This window comes from Pteropus medius, unplaced genomic scaffold (genome assembly GCF_902729225.1).
Source record: "Pteropus medius unplaced genomic scaffold, Ma_sr-lr_union100, whole genome shotgun sequence".
Taxonomy (NCBI): Eukaryota; Metazoa; Chordata; class Mammalia; order Chiroptera; family Pteropodidae; genus Pteropus; species Pteropus medius.
The window spans coordinates 381,632-407,777 of NW_024355109.1; the positions used below are offsets into that span (position 1 = coordinate 381,632).

The following is a 26,146-nucleotide window of genomic DNA, read 5'->3' on the forward strand; positions in this document are numbered from 1 at the left end:
AAAAAAAGTTCTTGCCTCCTAGGATTATTAGATATTAAATAGTTTTACATTTGTAAAGTGTTCAGCATATACAAAAGTTCAGTTTGTCACAGATATTGTCAATTGGTTTTCAAAGGAGCTACTCTTAATAGTAAGATTCCAGTTTTTGAAAGCCAGGAGTGCTCCATTACCACTGAGTATGAACAAAGACTAAGGTAGCATTATTATGGAAAGATTAGTACAGTGGCCTGTCTGCTCACATATTCACATGCAAAGCACAGTCCCACTAGTCAGAGCCCTCATCACACTGTAGGCTGGGCAGTTAGAGCAGCAGGATGTTTATAAAGATCTTATGGAAAACAGGAGAGAAGTGGGAGGGAGACACTGGAGAAGTTCTCAAAAGCCACTCCTATTTCGACAGTGCTGTGTCCCTGTTATAACTCTGACTAATCACTGATTTAGAACACTATTCCAAGAAAGTGGCAAACAATGCAAATAAGGCAGTGTAAGACAAATGGCATTCAAATAAACACATTCTGTTCCAGATCGAGTACCCATCCAGCACTGCTGATAATAAGCTGTTTGGATTCTGCCACGTTCATTGACATATCTGTGACTTTTTGGAAGGGTCCCTGCATGACAGTGCTAATTCAGGTGGAATGAACCCCAGACTGAAAGAGGGGAGGCCTGGCTTCCAGTGTAGGACCTGACATGAAATGTCTGTGGAGTGTGGAGTAACGTTACATAAATAACCTTTGCAGATCTCTGCACTCTCATCTACAAAATTATTTCTAAGTTCACTTTCTGCCCTACAAATCAACGGTTGCATGACTTTGATCCTATAAAAAGGAATTTTAGCCTGCCGTAAGCATCCAATGCAACAGATAGTTTGCAGTTAGTTCCCTACCACCACCTCTAGTCCAACACTAACCAGCCAACAATATAATTAATATAAGCACTTTATGAAATATTTCATCCATGATTTTCTTTGATACACATAACAACCCTCTACGTGAAGGTAGATTTTAGTAATCGCATTTTATAGATGAGGAAATTGGTACTTGATAGAGATAAGTGGCTTGCTTGATTTGAGGTCACTCAGCTGGTTACTGGAAGAAATGAGATAGGGACTCAGGTCTTCTGTTTCCCACTCTTGTTTTCTACTCTGCCCAGGGACCAAAGGAACATCCTTTTCTTCTCCCTCCATTACCTACAATTATCATTTCCTGTCCCCTTGAGTCAATGGCACCTAAGGCTGCCATGGTGGACTTCCTGGTTACAGGGCTGGTAGAAAGGGGAGAAAAGATGACAGGATAAATTTACAATGGAACGCCTGACTACTTCTTTGTGTCCAGCCCCCTGCTCAGGTCCTTAAGTAGCAAATCCTTCTAAGTCCCCAGGCCCTCTGCACACTAAACCTTATTCTTCATCTGTCCTTCTAGTGGCTTCAAATTACTACATACATTCTGATGGTTCTCAACCAAATGTTTATCTATAGTAACCTACAAAATATATACAAATACACATATTATACGGTCTAGTAAGCATTTCCACCTAGATATTCTACCATGAAAGGGTCAACTGCAACATTTTTCATCCTTCCCTGACTCCTTGCCCTCTAAACAATAACTACAACAACAAAATCAACCATCCTTGCAAAGTTTTATTGGGAAGTACGACACCAAACAAGGTCAGAAATTTGCAAGTCTCCCTAGACTTCACCTCGCTCAACTTCTACCATTTCTATCTCTAAAACATATTAAATTTACTCCTGGATGTTTCCTCAAAAGTGCAAATATGTAAAAAATATTATTCATTAGCACAATAAAGACATCCCTGAAACATCTGGTAACTGCTTAACTTCCCAGCCTCATTCTTTCATATACCCATATTCCCCAATTTAAAAGATATAGACCGTAACAGTAAACTTGTCAATTTCTCTTTGTAACATGAAGCCATATGATTAAATGCATACACATTTGAAATTATGTATGTCTGGCAAAATTGGACCGCTTAATGACCTACTTTATCTGTAGTAATGCCTTTTTTAATAATCACTTTGGGGTGGGAGCATTCTTTCTGGTGTAGAACTGAACCTTGTATTGCAGGATGTTTAGGATCATTGTCACTTGCCCATGCCATCTACTGTGACAACACAAAATAACCCCAAACAACCTTGTAATGCCCCTTGTAAGGCATGTAGTACATCCCCTGGTTAAGAGCTTGTTTAAGTGGTTACACTAGAAATTTTAACACGCATGTACCTTACTTCATGTCTAAGGCAGCACCATCCCACAGAACTTTCTTAGATAATGGGACTATCAGTTGCTGTCCAATCAGGGAGCCACTAGCAAGTCAAATGTGGTCAGAGCAACTAAGAAACTGAATTTTAATTTAATTTTAATCAACTTAAAATTAAATGAGCATATGTAGCTAATGGATAACACACCGGACAATGCAGGTCTAATGTTGACCTTTTTCAGAATAAAGCTACAACATTAAGCTCCTTTTACTCACTCCTAACCATCTTATAGGACCACTTCTAGTATTTCACTTGTATTTTTTTATTTTATAGCACAAATTAGGCATCGTTATTGTTTCATATCATCGATGATTTTCTTTACCCAGTTTACCCTGCTCATTATTCTGTCTTGCGGCTCAGACCCTCCTTTTTAAATAAATTTTCCTTTGTCCTAGGTATATCCTTTATTTTATTTATTTTTATTTTTTTGGAAATGAAGTAAATATATTTAAAGCAATGAATTTTTACACATACTCTATGTATTGGTATCATTACGTATTCTTATATATCAAATACATCTCTTACGATGTGGTTTGTTGGGGAAAGGATTATTTAAAACTGACACAAAATCAGAGAAATAAAAGTTTTATACAACTAGAAAACACTGACCTTAAAAACTTACAAATGATAAAAAGGTAATTAAATTCTTCCATTAAAAGTAAAAACAATGATAAATTGATTTGTAACTAAAACAAGTTTTCTGAACTGTGAGAAAAATCATCAGAGAATTAGAGTTTTGTTTGAAAAACGAACAGTTAAAAGAATCTGTAATACATTCAACTTTTACTCTTTGCCATCCACACCAATATACACAAAAGACAAAAACTCAAGCCATGAATGAATTCACAGCTGAAGCACAACTTCAGCTAGTGGTCCACAAACAACTTTCCCTCTGATGGAGCCAACACTGCTATCACTGCCTGATGTTCCCTGTACATACTAATTATAACACAACAAAGAAAGCACAATAACCACATTAAACTATTGTTTACAGAAGAGAGTACATTCACAACAATATATTTTCTGCCCCTCCTACTCCTATTTGCCAAACTCAAAATCATTTGGGGAACTTTGTAAAGAATAGTTTAATAAAAACATTAGATTCTGAAACTAATAACAAAGTAAAAATTGTTGTTTACCAAAAAAGTATGCAAAAACTTATAATTCATGTCTTCGTATATAAAATGATTTTTTTTCAAACGTTTAAAAGATAGGAGTTATCCATTTGTGCTAGCAATTAAAATACCGGTGGAACTCCAAATAAAAGTAATAAACATATTTGCCTCAATAGTAATTTCACTAACATTAATTCTGCCAATCATAGCAACCACATATAATATTTACAAAAGTGAGACTTATCCACGTAGCTATAATTTCATATGCCTTTATCTCTACAGGAATCCCAAGAATAACATTTACCCGCTTTGCACCTGCTGGTTGCTTTACTCAGAATCCATATGAAACCACATCTTTTTTTTTTACAGCTTAAAATTTTTCTTTTTAGTGCTTTACATTATCTTTGGATATTTGGAGTTAATAAGCTAAAAAGAAAATAAGTTCTCATTTTCCTTAGCTTAGGAAAAGCCAATAGCTATACTAGGCAAACCCACTATGCAAAAAAGGAATACATTCAAGATATTAAAAAATATCAAGGGCATGATTTATATTTTGAGATCATTACCATAACTGTCTTCCTAAACTAGATTAGAAGCCAACACATAATAAATGCAAAGGTCAAGTATGTTAAAATAAAATAATATCTGATTTAAATTAATGCTCAATTAGAGGAAGTATAATTGCTATTCTCTGGATAGAAGTGCTAAGATAACAATGTTAAATTCATTACTGAGAGAACTATCAGTTGACCACCAGCCCAAACCGTACTTGAGCTATGAATTCCCTCACAATTTGAGTTCCTATCCTTCATGTACACTGGTACGGGTGGCTGTGAGTTCATGCAAGTTGGAATTTGTTGAGCTTCTTGAATGTCTTTCATCACATTTGTGGGGATCTCTAGCCATGATCTTCAAATATTTTCTCTGCTAATCCCTCTGGCCTGGGCAGGGTATAGCCCCCTCCTCTGGGGATGATGCTGTGAAGAACTCTCATTGTGCCCTTGCTTGCTGGCTCTCCTTTAATATTTTCTGTCTTTACTGAAATATAATAGACAATTAGTTGCTCATGTTTACACTGTACAATTCGATGAGTTTTTTACAATTATAGTTGGCATAAAATACCGGTTTCAGTTGTATAGCATAATGATCAGAGATTCATATAACTCGCAAAGTGATCACCCCACTAAATCTAGTACCCTTCTTCCCCCTTACATGTTTATTACAATATTAACCATCTTCCCCATGCTACACTCTACATCTCCATGTCTATTCTGCAAATATCCATTTGTACCTAATTCCTTTGCCTTTTTTTAACCCCCAACTCCCCTCCCATCTAGTATCCCTCAAAATATTCTCTGTATCTATAAATTTATTTCCGCTTTTGTTGTTATTGTTGTTGTTGTTTTTATTTTTTAGATTCCACATGTACATGAAATAATGCGATATTTGTCTTTTTCTATCCAACCCATTTCATTCAGCGCAATACCCTCTATCTAGGTCCCTCAAGGCAATATCTTTTTCTATCCCCTTCCTTTCAGTCTGTATGTGTCTTTTAATCCGAAGTGAGTCTCTTGTGGGCAGCATACGTAAGGATCTTGTTTCCTTATCCATTTGGCCACCCTATCTTTTGGTTGGATTCTTTTCCATTTGAGGTACTTGTTGATAGGACTGTAGAAATTACCATTCTTTAATCCTGTTTTTGATACATGTTTTTTCTTCTTAAAGAAGTCCCTCCAACATCTCTTGTAATACTGGTTTGGTGGTGATAAATTCCCTTAGCTTATTTTTGTCTGAGAAGCTCTTTTTATGTCCTTTGCTGGATAAAGTAGTCTTGGTTGTAGATTCCTGGGTTTTCATCACATTGAATATTTTTTGCTAAGTCTTTATGTCCTGCGTAGTTTCTTCTGAGAAATCAGCTGCCAGTCTTATGGGTGCTCCCTTAGAGGTAAATAACTGCTTTTCTCTTGCTGCTTTTAAGATTCTTTCTTTGTATTTAATCTTTGGCATTTTAATTATAATGTCTCTTGGTGTAGGTCTCTTTGGGTTCATTGTTTGTGGGACTCTCTGAGTTTCCTGGGTTTGTATGTCTATCTCTTTCACCAGGTCAGGGAAGTTCTCCACCATTATTCCTTCAAATAGCTCTTCAACATCTTATTTTCCTTCAGGTACCTCTATGACACAGATATTTTTACATTGAATTATGTCCCATAGGCTCCTTAAAAATTATTATAGTCTTGGCTTCTTTTTTTCCTGCCATTCTGACTGAGTGTCCTTGGCTTCCGCATCCTCTATATCAGTGGTTCGATCCTCTTATCTGCTCTGTTGATTCCCTCTAATATCCTCTTCATCTCAGATAATGTGTTCTTCATTTCTGACTGGTTCCCTTTTATAATTTCCATTTCCATTTTTATGTTTTTCATCTCTTTGTTAAAGTGCTCACTGAATTCATCTACACTTCCCCTAAGTTCATTAAGCATCTTTATAACCAGTGTTTTGAACTCTGCATCTGTTAGATTGCTTGACTCCATTATTTCTAGATCTCTGTTCTGTTCTCTCATATGGTTTCTGCTTATCTTCCTATTTTGGCTGCCTTTCCATGTCTGTTTCTATATACTAAGCAAAGCTCTTAAGTCTTCCAGTCTTATTAGTGTGGCTTTGTGTGGTTAGGTTTCCAGTGGGACAGTCCTGAGAGCAGTTCAGCTACAGGCCAAGTTTAGCCCCAACCTGTGCTCCTCTGGGGCCACCTGTTAAGATTCAGCAAGCAATCCACAGATGCTGTGCTTATAGTTGCCTCAAAAGGCCACACCAGAAGCTGAGGCCAGCTGCCTCCAGTGTGAGTATAGGTACTGCTCAGCAAGGGGCACCTAAGGTGAAGAAACACCTGTATGTGGCTTGGGCGGGGCTCTGAGTTGGGGGGAGGTGGAGTTTCAGGGAATCTTCTGGGCAGAGCGCCCTGTTATCAAGTTTGATGACATCTTGGCTATGGTGGTGCTGAGTCCACACACCAGAAGTAGGGAGGGCTCACCAGAGGAACAATGGATACCACTGGCACTTCTGTTCAGAGCGACTTGGCTCTCACTCTGACAACTCAGTGTCCTGCTGTAAGTCCCTGGTGCCTCCTGAGCAGTTAAACTGGCGCTAGGGCTCAGAGCGAGCAGGTCCGTCACCGTGAAAATCCGCTCGCGGATACGGCCCCATTAAGAGGCATCTGGCACTGCCGCAGACTCCGTCTCACTCAGCTGCTTAGGACCGGGCAGCCTCACGTCCTCGCCCTGTCCTACCTCCTCCCGTTGCAGGGTGATTTCTTATTTCAATTCCTAGTTGTAGGACTTGTTCATCTAGATCCCACGCAATTTTCCATGCTGTTTGCTCCTTGTTTCTTTCACAGCTTTGATTTGGTTGCCAGAGGAATGAACAGAGCCTCTATCATCTATGCCATTTTTTTTTTTCGAATCCTTGTCCTTCTTTTAAAAAAATTTTTATTTATTTATTTTTATTATTAGTATTATTTTAGGTATATCCTTTAGATGTTTATTTAGTATAGTCTAATAACAGTAAACCATCTCAGTTTTGGGGAGGACGAAGATGTTTTCATTTCATCCTCATTCTTTTTTTTTTAATTAATTTTTTTTATAGTGACATTGGGCAATGGAATCCAAGTTTCAGCTGTACACTTTAACAGTAAGGCATATATACATATATATATATATATATTTTTTTTTTCCACTGTGTGTTCATCTCCCATAGTTAGATTTCTTTGTGTCACCACATATTTGAACCTTCTTACCCCGTTTACCTCTCCCTCCCCCTTCCCCTCACCCCCTGGTAATCACTAGTCTACAGTCCATGGCCATGAGTCTCTGTTTGTTTGTCCTGTTCATTTGTTGCTTTTAGGTTTATATCCCACACATAAATGACATGTGATTTTCAACTTTTTCTGTGTAGCTTATTTTGCTTAGCATGATTATCTCGAGGTCCATCCATGTTGTCACAAATGGCAGTATTTCATCTCCTCTTATGGCTGGGTAATATTCCATTGTATATATGTACCACAGCTTTTTTATCCAATCATTTACTGTAGGACGCTTTGGGTGCTTCCATGTCCTGGCCACTGTGAATAGTGCTGCTATCAACATCGGTTGTGCAAATATCTTTTCATCATCTTCATTCTTAAAAATTATGTTTATTGCAGGGGTCATGGACCGGTACCAGTCTGTGCCCTGACAGGAACCAGGCCGCACAGCAGGAGGTGAGCATCTGGCAAGTGAGCGAAGCTTCACCTGTATTTGCAGCCGCTCCCCAGCTCTAGCATCACTGCCTTAGCACCACCTCAGATTTCAGGCATTAGATTCTCATAGGAGCACAAATCCCTGGTGCCAAAAAGGTTGGGGGCTGCTGCTTTACTAGACAGTCCACCTCCAAGCCACAGATGCTGGTTTATTGGGTATATAATCCTTGGTTTACACTGCAAGTTCTCTCGGATGTGTGAAGATATTATTTTATGGTCTTTTGGCTACCATGAACTGTTGAGATCTGAGCTGTACTATTGGCCTTAATAGTAATCTTTTTAAAGTGATATGGCTTTTCTTTTCCTCTGGTTCCTTTCAAGATCTCCTCTGTCTTCAGTGTTTTTCACTTTTCATTGTGATAATTCAAGGCATGGATTTGCTCTTATCTATTCTACATGAGTATCACCATTCTTCCTGAATTGGAATATTCTGGATGAACAATCTTTCATCCTTGAAATTCTCAGCTACCATCTCTTCAAGTGCTGCTTTCTTCTATTCTCTCTTTTCTTTGCTTCTGGAAACCTAAATTAGGCTTATGTTAAGATTTCTCACTCTACAAGTTTCTTAACTTTTCTTACATGTTTACCGTTTTGTTAGTTTATGTTTTGTCTTCAGACAACATGCATTGAGCAGTCCCTATAATTGAAATGTGATAATCAGATTTCATTTTGTAGTATCTTCCCAATGAAAGTTATAAGGGTCTCTGTTTCTTAATTGTAAAAATAACAGTACTTAGAAAACCTATGTAATGTTTGTAAAATAAATTTAATTAAAATTCTTAGCATGGCAGCTACACTTGCACATTCTTGCAGTGAGCCAGTGACTTGCTGTAATTCATTACAGGCAAATACAACTTCCATACTAAAGTGCTCTGAAATCTTTCTTCCTTTTTTGCTTTGTAAAATACAAAGTGTAGGAAAATAAGAAAACTCAGAGAACTCTTCTGGCCAAACTGAGTTAATAGTTGCCAAAATCCAGCCTACACCACTCGGGCCTCATTTCCTTCATTAATCTGTTATTTACCAGTGAAGTATTTCACCATTTTAAGCCCTAAGTGAAATCAAGAATTTCCATAGCCAAAACGAGCACTTTAAAATTCAAGACCAGAAGGAAAAACTGAAAGTTTCTTTTATGTTAAAACATTCAAATCTCGCTTATTCATCTACTGTTTCTCCAGGAAGAAATGTTAGAACCAGAAAAGGAAAAACAATGGGAGAGTGTCATTTTAAAATACCTAAAACAGGCCAGTCCAGAGAAAATATCACCTCTTCTCGAAGGAGGAATCTCTCCAAAGTTATTGCTTTCTTTTCCACCAGGAAGTTTTGCTAAGAAGGCTGGATCATCTGGCCATTTCTTTTATTCTTCTGAAATACTTTTTTGAAAGACAGCTCAAAGAGATATTTAAATTTATTCTCATCCAATAGTCAAAATATCTACTGCTGACCATGATACAGGACAAATGAATATTAAAGCTGGAAAGAACCCCCTGATTATCTTGACACCAAGACAATCCTGCACGAGGAAGCTTGGAAGTTAGAAGACTTGCTTAGCACAAACAGCTAGCAGCAAACCCAGGATGCAAATCCAGGCCTGCAGGTCCCATTTTTTTTATTCATTACAATAAAGACTTATTTTTATAAAATAATCCATCCACTTTTGCTTTTGCTAGCGTAACAGATTTTAGAGAATCTGGGAAATGGTAAAAGAATGCTTTAACCAGAAAAATTTTATACCAGTAATAAAATAAATATGGATCATAGTAGTTTAATAACAAACTGAATATTCATTGCAGTAAAAACACATTTTCTCTACACGATTTTTAAGAAAATCAAGGCCTAGAAAGTCTATATAGACAAATCAGAATTTTTAAAATAGTAAAATCATGAGCACTTGTCAGGTAAACTGGAAGGAAACAGGAAATAAACAACCCATAGTCTACTGAAAATAGTCTACTATATCCAGTTGAAAGGGAATTAATAAATAATATATAATTAAGAAGTTGTGTTTGAAGATTTGCTATGGTTCATGCCTGCCAGACAACCCCAAAAGGAAACGAACTTGAAACTCAAAAGAACTGAAAGTAAAGAAAACAAGTGAGTGGGGAATATCAAAAACAGGTCATTGGGATCCTAGGACCTGAGAGACAGTGAGAATGACAGAAAAGCCACAACGCTGCAAATAAAAAAGCTGTTAACGAGTGGAGAACACTGATGACACTGACAAGGGGTCAGAAAGGTCACCATCAAACAATGTGGGGAATGTCTATTTACAGAAAAATATTTTTGGTCCTAAATATATTTATATTATTTCAGGCTTTTAAAAATTCAAATGGCTTTTACTTTAGATTTTTGCCTTCTACCCTCTCCTAAGAACGGCTAACAAGAGCTAATTCCAAACATTTACTGCACTGAGAAGGAAATGGAGCAAAGGCACAAGCGAGAACTTGTGGTTTAAAATAGTTGGAACAAGGGACAGCAGGGAAGTTCCTGTTACGGTTTTATGCTGATCTAAATGCTAGCCAATCCTTAGCATGTAAGAAGTTCTTATAAATACTGTAAAAGGAAAAAAAACAGGCAATAGATACAAATATGTATTTTACAAAAGAAACACAAATGGATAATAAAATTGCTTGATGCATCACTGGTTATTAAAGAAATCCAAAAGATGAAATAAGATGGGGTTTTTAACCCATTATATTGATAAATATTAAAAGGTTAACATACTTAGTAATATTGGTGAGAATGTGGCAAAACAAGAAATTGCTGACACTACCGGAGAACAGTTTGCAAATTCATACAAAAGTATAAAATGTATGTAGCATTTGATCTAGGAATGGGTTAATTATAGGCATTTACCATAACAGAATTAACCAGAAATTAGAAAATAAACTATACTGGCTGTAAGATAATAGAAAATACAAATTGGTCTCTGCCCCCAGTTCTAAACACAGAGCTCCTGAAACCCTTGTAATTTCCTGGGTGACAGAAGTGTCTTTAGTTCTAATGAGGTGACTCTGAGTGTGTTCCTGGATGAAGGCTGGTCACCAGAAAGATCCAGCCATGATTAGAAGCTTGGAATTTTCAGCCCCATTCCCCATTCTCTTGAGAAGGGGAAAAGGCTGAAGATGTACATTATGAAGCCTCCACAAAAACCCGTGTCCGGGGTTAGAAGAGCTTCCTGGCAGGCAGAGCATGTGGAGGTGGTGGAGAGTGACACACCCAGAGAGGGCATGGAAGCTTCATGCCCCTTCCCACATATCCTGCCCTAAGCATCCCTTCCATCTGGCTGGTCATCTGTATCCTTTATCATATCCTTTAACTAACTGGTAAATGTAAGTTTTATGAACCATTCTAGCAAATTAATCGAACTTAAGGAGAAGGTCATGAGAATCTCACATATATTGCCGAATGGTCTTTAGAACCAGTGACTACCTGGACTTGCAGTTGGCATCTGAAATGGGGGTGGGAGTGGGGGAGGGAGGCAATTTTGTGTGACTGAGCCCTTAACCTGTGGGTTCTGATGTTATCTCTAGGTAGTGTCAGAATTGAGTTAAATTGCTTGATGGCTGAAATCTCTTACACCTGATGACCAGAAGTGTTGGAAGTGTAGTGTCCTGGGTGAAAGAAAAGGAGAAACACACAGGAAGACTGAGGTTTCCCAATACACAGGTCCATCTATACAATGAAATACTGTGTAGCCATTAAAACGATGTGGATTACTCACTGATCGAGAATTGCATATTATTCCGAACATAAAAACATACATATAGTACGATCACATATATGTAACATTATGTGTAGACATAAAAAGCTTGGAAATTCAGTAAAATGTTAAGATGATGCTATCTGTGATTTTTACTTTCTTCTTTTGTATATTTGTTAGGACTGTTTAAATGTTAAACAAAGAGTAAGTTTCATTTATTACAGTCAGAAATAAGCAACGAAGATGACTGTTTAAATGTGTATGAAACTATCTTTCTTATATATTTCATCCTTCTTGGAGGATAAAACAAGTGCTATTAGCTAACAAATGATCTGGCAGAACTCTGTACCAACTAATTAGTACTTTTTCTAAGGTCTGTCTCTGCTCAGAATGGATTCAAAACCACCACGGTTAAATAAAATAAAAATGGCACACAGAATCTCTATTATATGCATAGGAAGACAGGGGATTAAACTCCTAAATAATCCACAATATTTTCTCCCTCATTAATTTAATTTACAGAATAATGAGACTGTTGCAAAGATATCACTGAGTTGCACATCAAATCTCTATGAGCTGCAGCGATGTGGTGTCAGAAAACAGCTGATAATTATAGAAATTTAGACAGTTTTTTTTTTAAGGCATCTTTGAATAAGCAGACTGGAAATGATGAAAATTTTCTGAAAGCGACATTTCTCTGGTGTAACTGGTTTTTGGAGTTACCTTAAGAAAAAGCTGGTTTTAGGTAACTCTACTCACTTAAATTTCAGAGACTTTTTTTCAGCCAGGAGCCTACAGATAAATCTCTGCTACTGTGGGTGCTTTGTAAGTTCATTCTAAATCCTTTTCCTGTCTGGGCCAGCTCCTTACAGCTCCTATTTATATGACAGACTGTTCATATAAGCAGCGTCTAGAATTATAAGCACAGTTCCTGCCATCTTTCCCATTTTCTAAATCAAATGTAGTAAAAGAAGATATTTTTTCCTAGAGCAGACTTCTTTTTCTGATCTATAATAGAAATCAATCATTCTCTTATCAGTGGCAACCTGTCATGCTAATTACATTGAGAGATTTACCATCAAAAATAAAATTGAATTTCATAGGTTTTATTTGATCTCATTATGTAAGAAGTTACTCCAAAATTTATAAATGAAGCTGGAAAAGACACGGTACTCAATTTTTACTACATGTGCATGTGTGTGTAGGTACGTGTATAGACACACACACAAATCTATAAAATATAGGCAGCTATGGTATGAAAGGTTATCATTCATAGTTAAATCACAAAAATGTCATTTTCCAAAATAACAGAATACAAACCTTTAGCTGTTCATCCACGACTCTTGTAACTTCTCCAGCCATTGATTCCAGGGTCTCCTGAATTGGACTGGATAGTGAGCCGCCGGCTCCTGCCCAAGATGCACCACCAACATGGTATAAATTTGGTAACAACTGTAAGAAAAATAAAAGATGCCTCTCCATAATTAAAGAAATATTTAAATAAGCACCAAAGTCCTAGCAGAGTTAGTAAAAAGGGTGGAGAAATATTATTACAGATGATCTATTCTTGACCAAAGTTCCTTTACACAGATTAGTAAACTAAGGTCCAGCTTTGAAACCATAGGAATGCTGTATTACACCTTTGTGTCTTAATGTCCTCATCTAGGGCATGAAAGTATCTGACTTTTGCCAAGGTTCCTCCCACTCAAAACATTCATGGAGTGTGTGTTTCTAGGCAGGACCAGATCCCAGTTAGTCCTTTCTCTAGCAAGGCATACTTTGGGAACCAAATTCTAATTTAGAGAAACTTCTTTTTAGAGGTGACAGATGGGAGTGTCATGAGATCAGCTTGCAAACAGAATAACATTAAATAGGTTTTACTCAGTTAAAGTACAACTATCTCTCAGTTACTAGGGACCTGACTACGTCCTTTGTAAATCACATCAGCCCTCCGCCTTTTAGTCTACATTTGATTACTGGTAATTAGTACAGGTACGGAGAGGAGGCAAAGATTAATTTGGTTCACTTTGCCACTTGTTAGCAACCTTGGAACTGGGTAGAAAGGTATACAAAGTTGGAACTAGTTTATAAAACTGAATTTAAAAAACATTTTTATTATATAAGATGCTCACGTAGCCCAAAGTGAAACTCACTGTTTTAGAGTTCTTAGCATCACGCATGAGCCTTTCTGCCAATTTTAAATCTTCCTGGACAGCATCTCCCCCACAGTTTCGCAAGGAGTTGAGATGATCTTGTACTTTCACACATATTCTGTCAATCATCTGCTCCACACCATGAAAATGACAGCAAGTGTTCCGACGAGCACAGCCGATATTCAGATAGAAGGAAACACAGAATGAATGAGTACGAAAACTTCTAACTAAAATCATTGAGAAGGCAGCTTATAGCCCATTATTAATTTATCTATTCATATAAAAAACCTTTGGCAACATTAACTCCAGAAAAGCACTGAAGAAATTTTGGTCCCCTTTCCTGCCTTAGGAAATATAGCGCGCAGAACAAAAGTGAACCCTTCTTGATGACTCAGAATCTCGTAGCTACTCAGTGACATTTTGCTAAATAGTAACTGTCCTTCATTAATTTTTATTGCCTACCTTCTAAGTGTCAAACAGAATGCTAGGTACTAGAGGAGACACAGACATAAAATGTGCCATTCTGAGGCTGTAGAGATGACTACGAAATGATGCCCATAGCCAGTTAGTCTCAGTATCTTGGAAATCAGAACATCCCTGGAAATTAATATGTTTTTCTAAATTAATTCAATTATATCAGGTAGTTTTCAATATATTAAGAGCCACTAAAAAAGGGGGGGGGGCAAGTTAAGGTTTTATTATAGTAACATGGGTAATAATAAAGTTAATAACATTTCGTTTCTATTCCATTAAGCTACCTCTCCCTGGTTAATTACACATGAATCACTTTAAGTTGTTCAATGGATTTAAACATAAAACCCAAAGGGAAGTGGTAGATCACTACTGGAGACAAAAATTAGTACAGAAAAGTATTATGCTTTTATATTTGTATTCACAGAGAGAAGCAGGAAGAAAGCTAAGAAGTCTAAAGAAAAAGATAACCACAGTTTAAAAAGTTTCTCCAACATTTTGATCAGAGCTGCAAGTTATCTATTTCATGTTCTTAAGAAATTATTAGTTCTCCAGAGACTTTATATATCAAGAGTCCCATCCCACCTGATCTCTTTGGCAGAGATGATAGTCTAACGATATTTCTTATTTAAATTCACACGTGTCTACTTATTTTGAATTATCTGATATAATTATAGGAAGCCAGAGTCAGCCCTCCTTCCCCCATAAATTCTACAAAAATAGAAACTACTACACTGCTCAGAAGAGCTGCACTTTCACTACAAAGCCCATGTCTGCTTGCTGCTGTATCACCACCTCTCTTGCCTTTGTCTTTTATGAAATTAGGCTCATAACACCTACCTTATAATCTCCTAGTGTGTTATAAAAACAATCCAGTAAAATAACACCACTCAAAGTGCCTACTCTCTTGACAAAAGGCCAGTAATGCTAATGTTAATGCATATGCAGAGCAGCTCCTATTACTATAAAATGCATTGAGGCTACATAAGTGAACTAGATGGAGCTCCTCACAGGAAATAGAAGTTATATGAATAAGCCTTCTCATACCGTATTCTCCCTCTCACTGCAATCCAAGCTCCCGGGCAGGGATCATGTCTTACCTTTCTGCATTTACTCAATGCCCTGCAGAGACCTAACTCTATGTTTTTTCAAATCTTCTTAATTGATATAAATTCTAACTCATCTAACTATTGTATTGATCTGTGCTTCCCAAAGCAAAAATGGTCATCAATAATTCATATCTTACCAAGAATGACTATCTAATTTCAAGAGGAAAAAAAAATTAACAACATACTAGGAAAGAAACTGATATACATCTGAGGACACAAAAGACTCATTTGAGAGGTGTGTAGATGTGGCATTATAAACTTATCATCTTTAATAATCATGAGAGACCGAGAAGCCCCCTGCAATGTGTGCCATTAAGCATTCACCAAGAGGGGTCTTAAAAGAACTTTGAGTGATCTTTAAATGAAACTTTCAAAAATCATATCCAAATGAAACAAAAATTTAGTTCTTCAAGTAAGACAGAAAATACCACAAATCTCAAAGATTCTTCAGAACATGCACTTGCTAAAGGTTAGCACAGCCCAAGAGATCACATTCAGACTTTACAACTAAAGAGCTCGAGGCCCAGAAAAGTTAAACTATTTAAGAATGATTACACAGAAGGCAAGTGAAATTTCTGAAAAAAGGAAATCAAGGGCTTTGGCTATCTGTTAAAAATTCAAGCCCCTAAGTTACCCAAATGTGAAAAATAAAGGAAATTGCAATCTGAAAGACTGTCATCTCTTGGGTTATCCCATCAGGAGACCTCAGGGCGGATGACTGCTCTCTGCTCTTTGGTTTAACCTCCCTAATCATTTGGTGCCCTGGTTTTCTAAAGCAACCCAGAAAAGTTGTTAACTGCTATAGTTTGAGAAGCCCACTTCCCTCCAAGGAAATGTGCTCTGTCATTCCTAGACATGGTCTTCTTTATTTTGAGTCCTAACCTGTCTTCTCACATCCTTCCTGCAGGTCTGTGACTCCCCCTGAGAACTCCCTGAACAATCGCCAGCTCTTGTCCATGTGTTGGTCTTGCACAGGTTGGAACATAGCTATCTTTTCTTCTGTAATCTTCTTTTCTTCAGGTTTAACATTCCCAGATCTTTTTACCATTCCTGTGATACAGTTCTGTGGTCCCTGCACCTTCCCCCACCCCAGGTTACTTCTCTGAATGCTCTCTTCCATCTATGACCCTCATGAAATGCCCCCCCTCCCCCCCGATAAAATAGCCCTAACTCCGGAGGAGTGGACTGGTGGGCTGAACAGGGCTATCACATTTCTTACTGCAGAAAGTACACTTCTATTAATGGGTACAAGTCAAATTGGCTTCTTCGGCAACTAAATCACACCCCAACTCATCATATTACACTTGCTAATGACAACTTAGGCTTTTTTGAATATAATGGGCTGTAGAACCCAAGAGCGCAATTCAGAACTATTAGCAACAAATGCAGTCTTTGGTTTCTCTTGTTACAATGATCTTCGGTTCCAGCAAATAGTTTATTTGTGGAAAACTTTATCTTCCTCCATGTCTATTTCTTTATTCAATTCAAGAGAAATACATTGAACACCTAGCATTGCATGGGATATAGTCCTGAATAAGACACACCCCTTGCCACCAAGCAACTTAAAAACGTAGAAGAGAAAGAAATAGTCAAAATTAAGAGTAACACAAGATTTAAAGTGCTATATAATCTAATAGCCACAAGAACATGCACATTTTATTTTGTTCACTGCCAAAGTTCCATAGCCTACAATAGTGCCTGCCATATGATGGACCATTTTGTAAGTGTTTATTCAATGAATAAATGAATGATAGAAAGTTCTAAAAGATTTCAGCCAAGGAGAGATCACATCTAGTTGAGACTGAAGGTAGCTTTTGAACTGGGTCCTGAAAGATTTCAATGGATTGAAAAAAGGGATCTTTAAGCAAAAGAATGAACATAAGCAGTGGCACATGCAGATACTTGTGACTTCTATTTCCTGATTAGGGACAGAGGAACCTGGTTGTGAGCAATCAGATTGGAATGTTAGGTTAAGGCAAGATGGTGGGAGACTCAGACACAAACCACAGAGTCTGCTCAGGGTACAAGGCACAGGGTGTGTGTTCCCAGCTCCTCCCACACCTGTAAGGGCCTAAAAGTCCCCTCCCCCATAACACTCATTGTGACTCAACTTCTCTGACTGATACAAAAGAGACACATAAGATGGATAAACTAGTTCTTGTCATAGTGGTAAAAGAAGAGGTAGGAAGGAGTTAACAAGCAACCTTAGTAAGAGGGCTGGCAGCAGAAATGGAAAGAACAGAACAGCTGCAAAAGATACTTCGATGGTAAATGGGGACGACACGACAACCACTGGATAAGGAAAGCAGATGAGTCGTCCAAGACAACTCCACAGGTTCACAGTGAATGATGATGTCACTGAGAAAAATGACCAAATCAGGAGTTCCAGGGGATTAGTTTGGTCTTCGTGACCCTGACATCTCAGGGGGCCATCTGGGTGTAGATGCTGAACAGGTAGTTGAAAAGACGGGAATTTCTGGAAAAAAAAAGTTACCGAGGGGAGAGACCCAGGAGTCATCCACAGCTGAGAGAGTTAAATTGGTAGAAGTAGATGAAATAGCCAAAGGAAAAAAGCACCAAGTGCAAAACTTAGAAAAATGGCTGCATTTGGAAGATGAGGGAGAAAGAGTTGTGTAGAAAAGAGACAGATGAGACAAAGGGACAGTGGAAAGATATTCAGAATGGCACATTGTAAAGTGAACCGAGGAGTCTTAAGGAAGATGCGGTAGTTTATAATAATGATGATGAATCATGATAATAAAATAATAGCAGCAACGAACATTAATGTTTACTGTTGAGGAGTCAAGTTTGCATGCATTATTTCATTTAACCCTCATAGCACCTCTCAGTCATCTCCATTTTACAGATGAAGAAATCAAGGCTTAAGAGGTCAGTAAATTCACAGGGACAGGGAACAGCAGAGACTGTACTTAAATCTGGTCATCTGACCCGAGAGCCCAAGTTCCTAACTTCTACACTATACTGCCCTCTCCTTTCCTAGGAAGAGGAAGAGGGAGAATGGCCCCTGGACCTGGTGACCAGGAGACCAAAGAGAGCCATTTCAGTAGACAGATGGGGCAGAGGTCACATTTAGAAAGATTACAAAATTGAGAGGGTGGCAAAAAAGTCATGAAAGCGAGCATAAAAATCTGCACGTGAAAGGAAGGAAAGAGAAAATGCTGAGTAAACAGCTCTAGGGAATAAAATTTTTTTTTTAAGGGTAAGAAGACTTAAAAGCAGAGAGGCTGGCAAACTACAAGCCACTCTGGGCCCATTTTTACAAATAAAGTTTTGTTGGAACAGCCACACTCATTCAGATACACACTGTCTACAGCTGCTTCAGCTACAAACTCACAGTTGAGTAGTTGCAACAGAGACCACACTGGCTGCAAAGCCTAAAGTATTTACTATTTGTTTTTTTACAGAAAGAGTTTGCTTACTCTTGATTAAAAGGGCTTTAAGATGGAAAAGAAGAGATCAAAAGCAGAGATGGAGTGTTGAATCTTACAAAGGTTTTTCCTAAATCAAGAAATAAGACAGACAAATAAATACATGAACAGTCATGAGATTCAATGTTTCATTAAAAGCTATTTTAATCCTTTTGGAGTCACCTGGGATGAGGACTGGCTAGGTGGTTGACAAGGACATTAGTAATGGAGGGTTTATTCTTTTCGTATTCAGATTTCTGGGAACTTTAATAAGAAGTTTCAATAAAAAGGAGATAAAATTCTCCTTAAGCGACTGAAACTATTAAACTGTAAAAACTGCTAATCATAATATCCTGAGAAATCCCCAAAGTGAAAAGGTGGCACTATACCTACTACATAATGACTTAATTCAGAATGGCGCCACCCATGCAGAATTAAACATCCGCCTCCTGTGTATAATTTCCTCCTGATTAAGAAGACGTAACATGCTTTTAAGAAACAGCATTAAAGGTTGCTGCAGTAATTTTGGGGGGATGGGGAAAATTCCCTATGAATGAGGAAAAAAGTTGGAAGGAAATAGTACTAAGAAAAGCTTGCATTATGGGAACTCATAAAGGAACCCAAGGCAAAAGTTCAACATAAGATTTTAGCACTCTCACTGCTTTTAATGTTAAACACTAAAACCAGGAAATAACAGGAAACCGTAAAGCACTAAGCTAATATTAGTCCCTTGCAGGACAAAAAAATTAAAATTTTAAGGCACCAATATGGTCAAAACCATGTTTTCTTTCTCAAAACTCCCTGTTACTTCACTAGTATTCATAATTATTTTTCCCAGCACCTATTGCTTTCTGTTTATATAAATAACACATGTTGACTATATTGTCTTCAAATATTGTGAAGTAAAACTGCATCACCTGCACAGATAGATATGCATTTTGATGTGCACCCTTTCACAAATCTCTATGCATGTCCACACGGTCATCTGTGTAATTTTACCTACTTGGAATATTACATATGATGCTTTTATTATGAACACCTTTAATTCTCTTAAAAAAAAACAACAACAAAAAATTAAAATGGCATCTGCCCAAGGTGAGAAAATAGTGCAAAGCACACAAGATGGTCTCAAATTACTTTCCGTACCAGTCATTTCCTTTCAATCTGCTGAAATAAACACTTTTGACTTTCTGCTTTTTTATTTCTTTGGTGGCTTCCATTTCCAATTTAAATAACAGAGTTATTTTTATATTTTTGATGCATAAATTATAGAAAATAGCAGTTGATTCAATGAAATAAAAACTTAAAATTTAGCATATTTACACTCACCTTTCTCCCTCTTCACCCCTATTTTACTTAGTTCATTACTTTTAAATTAAGATTTCCAACATTTACATTTTTATGTAACAATAATTAGGTTTCCCCTTTTTGTGTAAGTTCATATTAAAATTTTAAACCCATTAAAATGAAGTTGTAGAATTATGATTACAGGATCCTTAGAGAAATCAATGAATTCTATGTCTTTTAATCCAGCTCAAAACAAATTGTCCCAAAACGACAATTTTTAAAAGCTTTAGTTCAGCTTTTATAACTTTTATGATTTTATTTTTTCTAGTTTTTTATTTAAACCTCATATTGTATACTTTCTTCTTCTTTTTCTTTGTTATGCTAGAGAAACTCTTCGAAAAAAATTTTGTATGGAATATTGGGGGTGAAATTTCTGGGTCTATTTCTGAAAATATCTTTATTCTGTTCTCACGTCTACTGATAAAATAGCTAGATATAGAATTCTTGGTCCAAAAATAAATCCCCCAATGAACTTCAATGACATTAATTGGCTCATTTGCTTCTAGTAACTGAGACTGATGTTAAGAATTGGTTCTAGTTCCTTTGTAAGACTGCCCGTTTATTCTCTTTGGAACGCTATGAAGATTTTTTTCTTTAGTCTAGATGTTCTGACCAGGATATATCTAGGTGGGTCTTTTGCCCATTTTGATCAATTTCAGTGGGTTATATCAACACCAAGACTCGTTTGAAATGGTTTTCTATCATTTTCACATGTTTAAATTTTTTTTTATCATCTTTTTAAATTTTGAAGTTCTTAATAGAAAGCTGTTGGCCATTTTGAATCTATTCACCATTTTGACTTTTTTTTCATCTCACTTTTTACTATGCAATAAAGATTTCTTCGACTTTTTCTTCTAGAGGAATAGCTTAATTTGTACCCTAGCAGTTTAATTCTATATCACAGTATATTTTTTATCGCTAAACATTGTTTCCTATGCTGTGACTATTCCTTTCCATAGCAGCCTATTATAATTTTATGGACATAATATTTTCTCAAGTTCCACTAACTTATTACAATTTTTTTTTTAAAAAAAGTCCTCTGCTATACTCAGAATTATTTGACCTCAGTTCTTTGGTTTATGTTGCTCTTTCTTTTACATATGCTATGAGTTTTCCTCAAATACCTTATGATCCTTGGGTTTGGTTGAAATTTTTGGAGGAAATATTCCACACTTTAAAAATCATTATAATTCTCTTTTCCTCTCTAAAGTTGGGTAGAGAGAAGAGAAAAGTACTTCGGTTTCTCTTCAGCACTTAAGTTTTAATTAATACTCAACAAATTCTTCATTATTCAGAAGAATCTGGGAATTTGTTTCTTACTCGTGATATGTGAGGAAGCAGAGAGAAAGGAACAGAATGTCTCCAAGATAGCAGCGTGATGACTCTCCAATTTTATCATCTGCAATCATGGGTTCTTAATGTTCGTAAGAAAATCTAAAATATACCTTACTGACAATCTTAAGATATAAAATCATCAACAATTAAAAGTGCATATTTAGCATTAGAATTAGCCTTGCTCTACACAGTCCCCCAAACTCTACTTACATTTGTCATTTTCAGAAAACAGTTCTTATTGTCCCACTAGGAATGAGTCAAATAACAGAAGTCCTTCATGCTATGCTCTTAGAAAGGTCAGTTGAGAGTGTGTGGAAACAGAACGTGCCCTCTTACCTGCTGTGTGGTACTGGTGACGATGCCTTGCTGGAGGCGGTAGGCCTGCTCTTGAAGGTACTTTCTAGTCTCATGATTCCGGAGCAGATAGTTTTCTATCTGGAAATTAAGCACATGTTTCTCTCAAGAACACATTTTGACTCAGCAGAGAGTAAAGTTATAAGTGAAAAGCCAGTCGCTGAACTTAAAACCAAAGCACTAATTCGCACATCCTATAAGTACCTTGACCCCATAAAACATATGAGATGGGGAAACTGGCAATCACTGTGTAGCATTATTGGTGTTTTTAGTTAGAAAGTTAACTAGCAGGTAACTGGAGTAATTTTTATGTGACTCTAGTGAACAAAGACAAGGAAGTGTTTAATTGCCTGTAAGGCTGGAGACCCCTCAGCAACTTTTCATCACTCTCCTGCACACAATCTCAGTTCTTTCTCTCTCATAAATTTTTAACCACTAAACAGTTGAGAAGTTAATGAATGTCCCCAAGGGGTATGGATGATACTCTGAACCTCGCAGCCAGTGGTAGAATCCACCAGCACTTAGAAAACTCCTTAAGGAAAAAATAAAAGAGAAAATAGATACAGCATTTGAAGAATACGGGCTGGTAAAACTCGAAGACATATTAGTTTCATTAATTCACCTGGTTTTCATACTTTCTTGTAAATGGAACTGATTTTAGCAAATACAGAAAATAAAAAAATGGATTTCCACAGAAAATGAGAAATCTTGAAGTTGATTGACTATTTGTATTTTTAAACAATCTCCTATGAAAAATTCAAAAGTACAAATGATAACTAGATTGAAATAAAGCATTTAAGAAGAACAATATGCAATGGATACATATTGAATAAAGACGTAGGATTAGCTATTGGGAATGACTGATACCTAGAAAGACGTATTTTAAAGAGTAATTGGAGATGGGTAATTGTGCCATCCATTTTTTTTTCAGTTGTTGTTTTTGTTTGTTTCTAATAACACCACTTAATCATTGGGCTTTTAATTTACCACTATGGTTCCCTGGTCTTATAAGAACTTCTAATAATTGGGAAGCTCTTGGTATGATTACATTTTCATTTTCATTTTCCTTATGCAAAAATGACTACTAGTTAATACCGATTATAATTACTATCATCCCTGGAAACTATAAAGCAGAACAAAATCTACCTTTTTACTAAACAGAAATGAAGAAATTATAAAAACGAAAAGATCCCTGAAATGAAATATCATGAAAGTGACACATTGATACCATGACATTAGAGTACATTAGTTTTCTCTTGCTGCTCTCCAAGAAGTCACCTCTTTCCAAGGTGACATTGCCATCAAAGTAAAATTTTTTTGCTAAAAAGATTCTTGCCTGAAATGTGGTAGATTTACATCACCACCAGCCTTGGTGCTTCTGTTCTGTTATTTGTTCTTTTATATTTGGCCTTGGGAAGCACTGTCTGTGGGCCAGTTCTCGGAGCAGACTGTTTACCCAGGAGGTTCAGCTCACACACTGGTGATGCCCAAGGCTGGCCCATGCATTTCTAGACGTTCCCCAAGTGTACTAATGGTGCTGCACAGACCAAGCCTGAAGGGAACTTTTTGGAAGATAAAATTCTAAGTTCCTTTCTAAAAGCTGGTACAAGGGAAAAGAAGAATAGCAATGTTTGATTGCCTTTAATATCAGTCATGTACACATCACTGCTAAAAGTGGTTGCATCTTGGATCAACAGGGTAAACTCTCCTTCCGTGCATTATTCCAGACCAGGGACAGAGACCTCACCTCCTAGGGACTAAAGACAGAGGGCCTGACTCCGGTCAGATGGTAAGGGAAGGGCCAAGGCTGTCATGATCATTTTGTGGGACCCAGGGCCGCACAGGGCTACCTGGGGGACAGTCTAGAGCTAGTCAGACATCTCCAGTCTCACTGCTGGAAAACAACAGCAGCACAAGAGGCAAAATCCCTGTTTTAATAAAGAAATCTTGTGTTTAAAAAAAATTTATAAAGGTTGAGTATAGAATTACAACATTGTTCTTCAGTAGAGTAAAATTAAAGAGCCATATTTCTTCTAGAGGATAGAGTTCTATTAAAATGAAGATGAGTATATAAAAGCATAGTAAATATTACAGGATAAAAAAAAACAATAAAGGTGAGCTTTAACTTCACTAATTTTTTTTCATTAAAAACCATAAATTTTAAAATTAACATATTGGGATCCTCCTTTGCCCTTAGTCCCATTTTATGGATCTACTTTTAGTTTCCTGACCTGTAAAACATGCCTTGCTAGAGTTGGATTAATATCTACCACATTGGTAACTATTTTCTATTTGTTGCATTTACTCTTTTCTTCTTTGTCTCTTTATCTGCCTTCTCTGATTTTAACTATAGTATGATTGCATTTTTCATTTCTATTAGCACATATCAATTATACTTATTTTTAAGTTTTTTAAGTGGTTTTAAGTTTTTTAGCCCTAGTGTTAGCAATGTACATTTATAACTAATCCATGCCCACTTTCGAATAACACTATACTATTTCACAAGCAGTACGGGTCCCTTATAACAGAGTTCTGACAATTTCTCCCTCCTATCCCTTGTAACACTGCCATCTTAGAAAGTCTTCATTTCTTTACTTTTGAAAGAAATTTTTACCAGATACAGAATTCTAGGCTGCTAGGGTTTTTTTTTTCTTTCAACATTAAATACTGTAGTCCACTCTCTTTTTGCTTATGTGATTTCTGACTAAATGTCTGATGTGATTTTTGTCTATATTTCTCGATAGGTAAGGTGCTTTTTTTCTTCTGGCTTCTTTCAAGATTTTCTCCTTGTCTTTGTTTTTCTGCAGTTTGAATATGACTACGTGCAGACTGTTCTCTGAAATTCCTGGATCTGTAGTTTGGTGTCTGTCTTTAATTTTGGAAAATTCTCTGCCACTCTTATGTCAGAAACTTCTTCTGTTCCTTTCCCTTGCTTCTCCTTCTGGTATTCCAATTGCATGGCTGTTTAATCTTTTGTAATTGTCCCACAGTTCTGGGATATTCTGTTGTTTTTTTCTCCTATTTTTTTTTCCTCTTTGCATTTTGGTTTGGGAAGTAGCTAATGACACATCTTCAATTCAATGGTTCTTTCTTCGGCTGTGCCCAGTTTATTGATGAACTCATAAAAGGCATTTTTCATTTTTGTTAAGTGTTTTTTGATCTCTAGACATTTCCTTTTAATTTTTTCTTAGAGTTTCTATCTCTCTGCTTGTATTATCTATCCGTTCTTGATTTCATTTTACTTGTTCATTAGAGAACATATTAATCATAGTCATTTTAAATTCTGTATCATAATTCCAAAATCTGTGTCACATCTGAGTCTGGTTCTGAAGTTTGCTTTTTCTCTTCTCAGTGAGTTTCTTCTTGCTTTTTAGCATGCCTTGTAATTTTTTGTTCAAAGCCAGATATGATGTACCTGGTAATAGGAAATTGAGATGATCAAGCTTTTAGTGTGAGGTTTTATGCTAATCTAGCTAGAAGCCAGATTGTTGAATGTTTGCTGAAGCTGTAGGTGCTAGAAACTTTAATTTTTTTCAGTGTGCTTGTGTTTGTCTCCCCTGTTGTACTGTGGTTTCCCTAGAAACTCCTTAAATAGAGTGCCTTGCAGGTTGCTCAGTTGTAATCCATATTATTATACTAGATGTGGTGGTCAGTCTTTTGATTAAATTTAGTTTTTATTAGTGGGGCTAAGTCCCTGGGTTGTGACCTTCAGAAGTGTTTCTTGGCCTTTTTACCACTTTCTTTTACGTAAAACAGGAAGGTTAGTGGGGGCTGAGGTTGTCCAGCTGTCTTTTCCCAGGGCAGACAAGGCTCTGGCAGAGTAGATAACCTGGACGGTAGGCCCCTGTTATGGAGGACGGAAAGCTCTGTGTGTATTTCAAACCAGTTATTTTTTTCCCTTCCTCCTGCCAGAAGCATGAAGGGATTTTTCTACAATCTTTAATGTGATAACCTGGTGGAACTCCTGGAGGTAAAACACATGAGAGGGTCAGGGCCTCCTTAAGACTGGGCCCCTATCTGTTTTCAGCTTTTAACCTATGTTGTTCACATTAAGCCTCCAGCAGTTCATCCTGCCCCTGATCTTGGCTTTGACTCACTGTGATTCTCTGTGTTCCTGTCCAGGGTGAGTTTGCTTTTTAACCTCAATTCTCTGATGGATATAAAAACAATCATTGATTTTTCTGTTTACTCAGCTTTTTTTCTTATGAAGATGAGAATGATGACTTCCACACTCTTTACAAGTCAAATCTGAAACCAGAAACCTGGCTTGTCAAGAATATATGTTCTAGATCCTGGTCAAGCTGGTGGAGTAGGTAAACACTGTGTTTGCCTCTTCTCATGACATCAAAATTACAACTACAGAACAACCATCATTGAGGATGACCTGAAGTCTAGCTGAACTGAATGAAGTCCTACAACTAAGGACAGAAGAAGCTACCTTGAGACTGGTAGGAAGGGAAGAGACGTGGAATGGCCTGGTCTAATTGCCACGTGTGGTGGTTAAAGATTGGGAGCAATATCTCAGCTGTGGAGGTGCCCCCCAAGGAGTGAGGGGGTCCCAA

General features: G+C 37.0%; 1 protein-coding gene across 9 annotated transcripts in view; it reads right to left on the reverse strand.

Moving 5' to 3' along the window:
• The window catches only part of CARMIL1 (capping protein regulator and myosin 1 linker 1), a 261,243-nt gene that overhangs the window by 53,496 nt on the left and 181,601 nt on the right, over positions 1 to 26,146 (reverse strand). For all 9 annotated transcript variants that reach the window (XM_039857089.1, XM_039857092.1, XM_039857088.1 and 6 more), the window contains 3 exons: positions 21,567 to 21,665; positions 13,541 to 13,669; positions 12,708 to 12,839 (listed from right to left, as the gene is read on the reverse strand). In XM_039857089.1, the coding sequence (XP_039713023.1) occupies positions 12,708 to 12,839; positions 13,541 to 13,669; positions 21,567 to 21,665 (360 nt within the window). The remainder of the gene's footprint in view (positions 1 to 12,707; positions 12,840 to 13,540; positions 13,670 to 21,566; positions 21,666 to 26,146) is intronic.